Below are 10,604 nucleotides of genomic sequence, written 5' to 3'. Positions count from 1 at the left end.
AAAAAAAAGCAAGCTTAATACCACAACGAATACTCAAATTCACTTCGTTTTCTTCTTGAGGCTGAATATCAACGGGAAAGATAAAGAAGGTAAAAGAAAATTTAATTAAATATAGGAAATAGTCGAACAACAACAACAAATATATATATTATGTAAAATATTTCATGATAATAAAAATGGATGAAATAAAATAATAAAAAAGAAAAGATTAACAATATTCAAGACTCCAAAACCGAAAACATTATCAGACTGTATTACTAAAAAGATAGATTTATAAGTAGTGAAATAACGGGTATATTTAAATAGTAAAATGATAACGCAAACACGGATTAGTCACTGAAACAATTCTCATTTTCCCAAGGTCAACCTCTTGCCCTTTTTCACATAACCTCACTGCATAAGGCCAAGGATGATACCCTCAAGAGAGTATAAAAGCACCAAACGGCGAAGCTGAAGACACAGTTCCAGTGTTTCCTTCCCCAAAGAAAGAACTCTTCCACATAATGGTAAGGATTATTGGCACCATTAAATTTCCATGTGGCCTAAAGTCTTCGTAGCTTCAATCTTTAATCATAACAAATGTGGTCCCATAATGTGTGGACTGTGTATAAGCAGTTTATTCTTCTATTTATTATGAGAATAAGTGAAAATGTCTTTTTAAAGAAATTTGATAAAATTTTTTTAAAAATCGCAAAAAAACTAAAAATGTTGTAAATGTTAAAGAAACAATTCTTTGTAGTTTACTTATCTTTACAACAGTATAAAAAACTAATACTTTTATTATCATGACTCAGATAGATCAATTAGTTGTCGTTTTACATTAAAATATTCTTAGTTAACTTTACTCTAATTGATTTTGATACTAATTTCTGGTTTCAATTTGAGGAAAAGATCTAAAAGCCAATTGGAATCACAACATTAAAAGTAAAAAAAAAAAACCTAAAATAACAAGAAAATAACGAATATGATATTGATTGCAAAGGATTGATGTCTACTCAATTCAAAGAAGAAATCACCCAGATATTTTTTCTGACTGACATGAATTCCTAATGCTCTTATGATTACTAAAAATGATTAAACTACTTTATTTCCTTTTCAGAAACTATTGCTGATCACCGCCTTAGCCACAGTCGTGGCCCTGTGCCACGCAGGTGGTAGTAAAGGCGGATTCGGCGGAGGTGGATTTGGAGGAGGAGGTGGATTTGGAGGAGGATCTTTGGTGGCGGTCATGGAGGAGGCATTGGAGGTGGATCCATCGGTGGCCGCTCATATGGAAGCCGTGGTTGGAGGAGGATCCTTTGGAGGTGGACAAGGAGGAGGATCCTTTGGAGGTGGACAAGGAGGAGGATCCTTTGGAGGTGGACACGGAGGAGGATCCTTTGGAGGAGGATCCTTTGGAGGTGGACACGGAGGAGGATCCTTCGGAGGTGGATCCTTTGGAGGTGGCTCTGTTGGTGGTGGACAGGGCGGAGGATTTGGAGGAGGTCATGGTGGTTCCTTGGGAGGAGGTGGATTCTCTGGTGGTCGCCGATATGGATAATAGATTCTCCAAATTGCATAATAACTATTAAAATGATAAAAAAAAAAAATCATTCTATTCAATGATAAAATTCTGTTTGTTTCAAATAATACTTTTTTATAATCTGATTCAATCTATTCTTTAAATCAGTTAAAGTACATGTTTTGTTAGTAGTGATTATCCTGACTCCTTGGATAAAAGAAAAAAGAATTCAGCAAATATAGCACGTAACAGTTTTAAATAAAATTTAAATTGCTTTTCTTTTTTTCTGACCAAAGGAAATATTTAAATATTCATGTTTCTCATAGCATTCCATACTTAAGTAGAATTGGCAGAAAACGAATATTTTTTTCATAGAATTTAAGAAAACTTTATCTTATGAAATCTGAAGACTTTATTCCTGAAGTATATATTTGGGAAATCAAAGACTATAAGAATATCTTCTGATGTGCACGCTAATGAATTCTTTACCAAAGCATGTTTAATTTTTACCTAAATACCCTTTATTCCATATGTATATATATACATACATATATTTATATATATATATATATATATATATATATATATATATATATATTTATATATATGAGGGTGTGTGTGTGTGTATAATATAGATATACATATATATATGTATATATATATATATATATATATATATATATATATATATATATATACATATACTATATATATATATAGATAGATAGATATAAATATATATATATATATATATATATATATATATATATATATATATATATATATATAGAGAGAGAGAGAGAGAGAGAGAGAGAGAGAGAGAGAGAGAGAGAGAGAGAGAGAGAGAGAGAGAGAGAGAGTTACATGTTAGAATATCCTCTACTTTAAGTTTGCTCTCGTATCCATGTTGGCTCTTTCTCTGTCTCTTCGTGTTATCCACATCATTATTCTGGTAGGACAATCTGATTTGATACTTTTTCTCCTTTTCTTTATCAAAAGCTCTCCTTCATATTCCTATCCTTCTCGTGTCCTGGGGAAACACTTACTGTCTGTCTTAAATACGCATATTCATTAACAATCTCTAGAGGTTCGTTCATAACCCTTATTTGCTGTCTCTGCATTTTCATTGACCATTTTAGTAGTTTTACTCGTATCGATTTTCAGTCCTACATTTCTGCATTCCTTATTCAAATCTTCTATCATCTTTTGTAAGTCCTCCCATGATTTCCTAAAACCAACATGTCATCTGCAAATTCTAAAATGTGGATGTATTCTCCATTAAGGTTATTTCTTAAATTTTCCCAATTTAAATGCTTCAGACCTACTTCTAGGCATAGTGTGAATGATTCAAGTAAGATGGAGTCTTCCTACCGAACTTCTTCTCAATCGGAATTTTCTCACTATATTTATGAAGGTTTAGGATTGCTGTACTTCCCGTATAGATAAATTGGAAAACAGAAAAACACTAAGTTTGATACACTAAGTTTGTAAAACTTAATGACTAAGAAAATACAATATAGCTCACAAGATGTGGGTGTTTGAAAAGAGCCTCCACTATCTTCAAGTCCGGACTATCCACCACCGTGGCTATAATGAAAACTTCTTGGCTTTTGGTATTACTCACTTTGCAAATGATCACTGATGTCTGAATGGGATTATAGTTGGATAACGGTTTTTGAATGATACTCTCACATTTATATAAAACATACATTAACAATCGGAAGTTAATTACTGCATGGTGAAGGAGTACTGAGAGGCCCAAGTTATAAGCTTCTTCCACTACTGACTAAGCTCAAAAATAATTCTAAAACTATAATTATCCTTTTCTGGTCTATATGTAACAGCCGATATATGCATATATATATATATATATATATATATATATATATATATATATATATATATATATATATATATATATATATATATTATATATAACTATATATATATAACTATATATATATATACATAACTATATATACATATATATATATATATATATATATATATATATATATATATATATATATATATATATATCCGTAGGAGGAGATGATGATGATTTATATATAAATATAGATGATTCTTGTGTTAAAACACTTGAAGATATCTATACGGGAAGTATAGGGAGAAATTTCCAATTGAGAAAGGTGTTAGACAGAGACCCTATCTCTCCTAAATTATTCACAGCATGCCTAAAATAAGTTTTTGAAAATGTTGGAATATATATGAATGGGAATACCTTAATTACTTAAGTTTTGCATTTGCCATAGTTTTGTTTAGTGAATCATGGGAGAATTTACAAAAGTAAAATGCCACTTTCTCTAAATGGAAAAGTATTTCATCAGATGGCCCTACCAGTGTTAACTTATGCATCAGAAACTTGGAGTCTTACTAAATCCTAAGAACAAAAGCTATGGAAAGACTAATGATGGGAATAACACTAAGAAACGGATAAAAAGCACCATGGATACTAGAGAAAATTAAAGTAGAGGACATTCTAACATGTAAGAAAAAGACTTGCACAGGACATGTAATGAGAATGACAGTTAATAGATAAACAATAAGAACAACAGAATGGATCCGTAGAAATTGAGAACGAAGCAGGGTAAGGAAAAGAAAACGAGCTAAGGGGCTTTTGACCTTCAGTGGACAAGTTATGGCTGACATATATATATATATATATATATATATATATATATATATATATATATATATATATATGTGTGTGTGTGTGTGTGTGTGTGTGTATATATATATGCATATATATATATATATATATATATATATATATATATATATATATGCATATATATGCATACATATATGTATAGATAAATATATGCATATGTGTATACAGCATATATATATATATATATATATATATATATATATATATATATATATATATATATATACATATATACATACGTGTGTGTTCGTGTGTGCGTGTGTACATGTGTGTGTATCCTTTGTAAAAAGGAATAACTTAACGAGGTAAAAGGGTTTATATATTGTAATGATCAGCAAACCTATATTAGTCAAGGCAATCTATACTAGGTTGGTTTGGTGTAAGCTATCAGACGAAAATCTCTGACCATCTCCAATTAGCACTGTCCTGCGTGGTGATGAAAATAGGCTAAACCCTAACCATGAAGTGACATGTGTTAGGCCTTTATCCTGTAGTGAACTAGAAACAGCTATATTTTTTATGCTGTTACTGTTATTGTTATATATATATACATATATGTGTGTATGTATATATATATATATATATATATATATATATACATATATATATATACATATATATATGTATATATATATATATATATATATATATATATATATACACTTTGTATATTTATACTTACATATATATATATATATATATATATATATATATATATATATATATATATATATATATATATATATATATATATATACACTTATGTCTGTTTGTATATTTATAAATATTTAGATATTTTCGTATTAATATATACACACCTATGCATATGCATATCAACTGTATATAATCAAGTGTTATGTTATTCCTAATGTTTATTCATTGGCCGCTTTTCACATTCATAATGAGAGCAACATTTTTTTCTAACTAAAATGAAAGTTGAAGGGAAAACAATAACATAAAGTAACAGCTATTACAAAAAGGTCGTTCTGGGTATAAAAGCCAGATTGGGATGCTTTTTTACTAGAAAAATATGAAATATAATCCTATGGAGTAAAATCATCTGGAATTACAAGACGAAGTTCGATTAAATTTACTGGATAAAAATAAATTATGCTATGATTAAGTCATTCTTTAATTATATGAGATATATGAATAGATAAAAAACTCCTTAGTGGAAAATAAAGGTCAACGATTAAAAACTAGCATATTTTGCACACGGAATGGAGTGATAAAATTAAATTCTTCAGCTGCGATTATTTAATAACTATTGTACAATTTACAAAATTTATTATCCGTATCGGCGGCCACCGGAGAATCCACCTCCGATGGAACCACCATTGCCTCCAAATCCTCCTCCGTGTCCACCACCAAAAGAGCCACCTCCAAAGGAGCCTCCATTACCGCCTCCAAATCCTCCTCCGTGTCCACCACCAAAAGAGCCACCTCCAAAGGATCCTCCTTTACCGCCTCCAAAGGATCCACCTCCGATTGATCCTCCTCCGTGTCCACCTCCAAAGGATCCACCTCCGATGGATCCTCCTCCGTGTCCACCTCCAAAGGATCCACCTCCGATGGATCCTCCTCCGTGTCCACCTCCAAAGGATCCTCCTCCAGAACCACGGCTTCCATATGACCGGCCACCTAGGGATCCACCTCCAATGCCGGCTCCCTGACCGCCACCGAAAGATCCACCTCCAAATCCACCTCCTCCTCCAAATCCACCGCCGCCGAATCCGCCTTTACTACCACCTGCATGGCACATGGCCACGACTGTGGCTAAGGTCGTGATCAGCAATAGTTTCTGCAAAGGAAATTAAGTGGTTTAATAACTTTTAGTAATCATAAAACGATATGAATTTATTTCAGTCAGAAGGCATAGAAGGATTTCATCTTGAAATTGACTAGACATTCAACCCCTTGCAATCAATACCATATCTGTTATTTTCTTGTTATTTTATGTCAGTTTTTTCACTCATAATATTTGGGATTCTAATTGGCTTTTAAATCTTTTCCTCAAACTGGTAATAGAAATTAGTAACAAAATCAACATAAAATAAATTTATCTGAGAATATTTTAATGTCAAAGGAAATAAAATAGTTTAATCATTTCTTGCCATCACAAAAACTTTGTGAGTTGATTTAACTCGGAAAGAAAAGGAAAAATAACTTAGAGATTTTTTTTTTAAATGGGTTGGATACTTGAGCCCATGGCATCAAAATCATGTATGTTATTTTCTTGTTGTCTTATGGTATTTTTCTTAAATTACAAGGCTTTTTATTCTATTTGGCGTTTGAATCTTTTCCTCATGGTTTATTATCACAAGCAATTCATATCAAAATTCTCCTGGAATAATGTTAAGTAAGAAAATTCTAAAATAAAAGAATAATTGTCTTTTTCTGAGAGTTACAATAATAGAAGCATTATTTTTTTTTTTTTTTTTACCGTTGTAGAGGTAAAGCCAACTACAAAGATATAAATAACTCGATTTCTAATATTTTGTTAAAATTTGAAACTTTCTTGAGTGATATGTTAATAAAAATATTCACCAAATTTCTTATAGAAATCTAAAAATCTTTTTCCTTCATATTTATGATATAAATAAGTAAAAATCTCCTTCAACGCAGTCCACACATTATGGGGACCACACGTGTAATGACTGAGAGGTGAACTTCAGAAGCCATAAAAGAGTTCAAGCCTCGTAGAGATTTGAAGACTGCAAATAATCCTTACCATTATGTGGAAGAGTTCTTTCTTTGGGGAAGGAAACAGTGGAACTGTGTCTTCAGCTTCTCCGTGTATTGCTTTTATACTCTCTTGAGGAAATCTCTCTTGGACTTAATCAGGAAGGTCATGCAAAAGAAGGGCAAAAGGTTGACCTCGGGGGTGAAAACAAACTTTTTTCAGTGTTGGCGTTATGGTTCTTCCCATTTATTTATTCTCTCTCTCTCTCTCTCTCTCTCTCTCTCTCTCTCTCTCTCTCTCTCTCTCTCTCTCTCTCTCTCTCTCTCTCTCTCTCTCTCTCTCTCTCTACATACATACCGTAACAATATATATATATATATATATATATATATATATATATATATATATATATATATATATATATATATATATATATATATATATGTATATATATATATATATATATATATATATATATATACAGTTTATATGTATATATATATATATATATATATATACATATATATATATTTATATATATATATATATATATATATATATATATATATATATATATATATATATATATATATATATATATATATATATATATGTGTGTGTGTGTTGGAAAAGCTGGATACTATAGGCCTAAGGGCTCCAATAGGGAGAAATAGCCCAGTGAGGAAGGGAAAGGAATAAAATATAAGAAAAGTGATTAACAATTAATATGAAATCTTTTAAGAACTGTAACAACATCAAAATCGATATTTCATACGTAAACTATAAAAGGATGTTTATGTCAGCCTATTCAACATAAAAACATTCACTCCACGTTAGAACTTTTGAAGTTCCTATGAATCAATTACCTGATTAAGAAGATCATTCCACAACATGGTCACAGCTGGAATTAAACTTCTCGAATACTGTGTAGCATTAAGCTTGATGATGGAGAAGGCATGAATAATAGAATTAAAGTATACCTAGTATTACGAACAGGATGCTACTGTCTGGGAAGATCTCAACGCAAAGGATGGTCAGAATTATGAAAAATCTAATGCAACATTCAAAACGAACTAACTGAACAACGGTGACAAAGATTAATATCTAGATCAGCAATAAGAAGTTTAATAGAACATAAGTTCCTGTCCAACTAATTAAATGAGATTAGGCAGCTGAAGACCAGACAGTAGAAAAATGCTCGAAACAAGGAATAATGAAATAATTAAAGAACTTCAGAAGACTTTCTCAATAAGCTATTTATGTGCACTTGAGGAAGAGACACACCGAATGTTTCAAAAAAGTTAATTTGCTATCAAGAATCTCACCTATAATTTCAAAAGAGTCATACAGATTTAAAGAAACATTATCAATGTTTAGATCCAGATATTGAGGAGCCACTATCCTTCCAACTTCATACTTCATAATTTCACCACGCAGTATTTTTTTCTGGGCCTCTACTAAAGGATTCAGAAACCTCAGATCTACATTCAGGAGATAGAATTGATGCAAAGAGAGTAGCACCATTCACATATGCAACGAGCTTCTTTTCTATTCCAAACAACATGTGATGTGTGTATAGTATGGTAAATAATAGTCAAAGAACACTCCCGAAAAGAAAAAAAAAAATCCTCCCGTGTGAAGCAAGATTAATACCACAACGAATACTCAAATTCACTTCGTTTTCTTCTTGGGGCTCAATATCAACGGGAAAGATAAAGAAGGCTAAACGAAAATTTGATTAAATATATGAAATAGTCGAAGAACAAAAAAGAATATATATATTATGTAAAATATTTCAGGATAATAAGAATGGATGAAATAATAAAAAAAATTACAGAGTAAAAAAATATAAAAGAAAAGATTAACAATATTCAAGACTCCAAGAACCGAAAATATTATCAGACTGTATTACTAAAAAGATAGATTTATAAGTAGTGAAATAACGGGTTTATTTAAATAGTAAAATAATAATGCAAACACGGATTAGTCACTGAAACAATTCTCATTTTCCCAAGGTCAACCTCTTGCCCTTTTTCACATAACCTCACTGCATAAGGCCAAGGATGGTACCCTCAAGAGAGTATAAAAGCACCAAACGGCGAAGCTGAAGACACAGTTCCAGTGTTTCCTTCCCCAAAGAAAGAACTCTTCCACATAATGGTAAGGATTATTGGTAGCCATTAAATTTCCATGTGGCTTAAAGTCTTCCGTAGCTTCAATCTTTAATCACAACAAATGTGGTCCGCATAATGTGTGGACTGATTATGTTTATTTCTTCTATTTATTATGAGAATAAATGAAAATGTCTTTTTAAAGAAATTTGATAAAAGTTTAAAAAATCACAAAAAAAACACTAAAGATTGCTGTAAATATATTAAAGAAACAATTCTTTGTAGTTTACATTAATTTTACAACAGTATAAAAAACTAATACTATTATTATCATGACTCAGATAGGTCAATTAGTTGTCGTTTTACATTGAAATATTCTAAGTTAACTTTACTCTAGGCTGATTTTGATACTAATTTCTAGTTTCAATTTGAGGAAAAGATCTAAAAGCCAATTGGAATCACAACATTAGAAGTGAAAAAAAAAACTGACCTAAAATAACAAGAAAATAACGCATATGATATTGATTGCAAAGGATTGAATGTCTAGTCAATTCAAAGAAAAAATCACCCAAATATTTTTTCTGACATGAAATCCTAATGTTCTTATGATTACAATAAATAATTAAACTACTTTATTTCCTTTGCAGAAACTATTGCTGATCACCGCCTTAGCCACAGTCGTGGCCCTGTGCCATGCAGGTGGTAGTAAAGGCGGATTCGGTGGAGGTGGATTTGGAGGAGGAGGTGGATTTGGAGGAGGATCTTTTGGTGGCGGTCATGGAGGAGGCATTGGAGGTGGATCCCTCGGTGGCCGCTCATATGGAAGCCGTGGTTTTGGAGGAGGATCCTTTGGAGGTGGACAAGAAGGAGGATCCTTTGGCGGTGGATCTTTTGGAGGTGGTAAAGGAGGATCCTTTGGAGGTGGACAAGGAGGAGGATCCTTCGGAGGTGGATCTTTTGGAGGCGGTAAAGGAGGATCCTTTGGAGGTGGCTCTCTGGGTGGTGGACATGGCGGAGGATTTGGAGGAGGTCATGGTGGTTCCTTGGGAGGAGGTGGATTCTCTGGTGGTCGTCGTTACGGATAATAGATTTTCCAAATCACATAATATCTATGGAAAATTATTGAACATAAATAAATATTTTACTCTATTCCATGTGTAAAGTCCTCTTTGTTACAAATAATAATTTTTTATATTCTTTTTCAATCTATTGTTTAAATCAAGTTAAATTACATGTTTTGATTAGTATGGGATTATCCTTTCTCCTTGAATAAAATAAAAGATAATTCGAGCAAATATATCATGTAACGGTTTGAAATAAAAAAAATTTAAATTGCTTTTCTTTTTTTCTGACCAAAGGAAATATCTAAATATTTATGTTTCTCATAGCATTCAATACTGAAGTAGAATTTGCAGAAAACAAATATTTTTTCCATAGAATTTAAGAAAACTTTATCTTATGAAATCTGAAGACTTTATTCCTGAAGTATAAATTTGGAAAATCAAAGCCTACCTAAGAATATCTTCTGAGATGCACTCTAATGAATTTTTTACCAGAAACATGTTTAATTTTTACCTAAATACCCTTCTAATCCATATGTATATATATATATATATA

At 31.5% G+C, this 10,604-nt stretch overlaps 3 protein-coding genes across 3 annotated transcripts in view; 2 read left to right on the top strand and 1 right to left on the bottom strand.

The window, feature by feature from the left end:
• The window catches only part of LOC137655203 (keratin, type I cytoskeletal 10-like), a 4,807-nt gene extending 3,267 nt beyond the window's left edge, over window positions 1-1,540 (top strand). The window contains exon 2 of the mRNA XM_068389086.1: window positions 1,100-1,540. Within this exon, the coding sequence (XP_068245187.1) occupies window positions 1,100-1,540 (441 nt within the window). The remainder of the gene's footprint in view (window positions 1-1,099) is intronic.
• A 3,941-nt stretch (window positions 1,541-5,481) lies between these two features.
• Window positions 5,482-7,769, bottom strand: LOC137655202 (uncharacterized). Its single transcript, XM_068389085.1, has 2 exons — window positions 7,743-7,769; window positions 5,482-5,994 (listed from the first exon to the last, which is right to left on the bottom strand). Exons 1-2 carry the CDS (start codon window positions 7,767-7,769, stop codon window positions 5,482-5,484), a joined length of 540 nt encoding a protein of 179 aa, XP_068245186.1.
• A 1,234-nt stretch (window positions 7,770-9,003) lies between these two features.
• LOC137655201 (acanthoscurrin-1-like) lies at window positions 9,004-10,072 on the top strand. The gene is made up of 2 exons (XM_068389084.1): window positions 9,004-9,036; window positions 9,635-10,072. The coding sequence occupies exons 1-2, from the start codon at window positions 9,034-9,036 to the stop codon at window positions 10,070-10,072; spliced, it is 441 nt and encodes a 146-aa protein (XP_068245185.1). The 5' UTR covers window positions 9,004-9,033.
• The last annotated feature ends 532 nt before the right edge of the window (window positions 10,073-10,604 follow it).

Source organism: Palaemon carinicauda, chromosome 16 (genome assembly GCF_036898095.1).
Source record: "Palaemon carinicauda isolate YSFRI2023 chromosome 16, ASM3689809v2, whole genome shotgun sequence".
In the NCBI taxonomy this organism is placed as follows: domain Eukaryota; kingdom Metazoa; phylum Arthropoda; class Malacostraca; order Decapoda; family Palaemonidae; genus Palaemon; species Palaemon carinicauda.
Note: the sequence above shows the minus strand (reverse complement) of the source record. Positions and strands in the feature narration are given on the sequence as shown.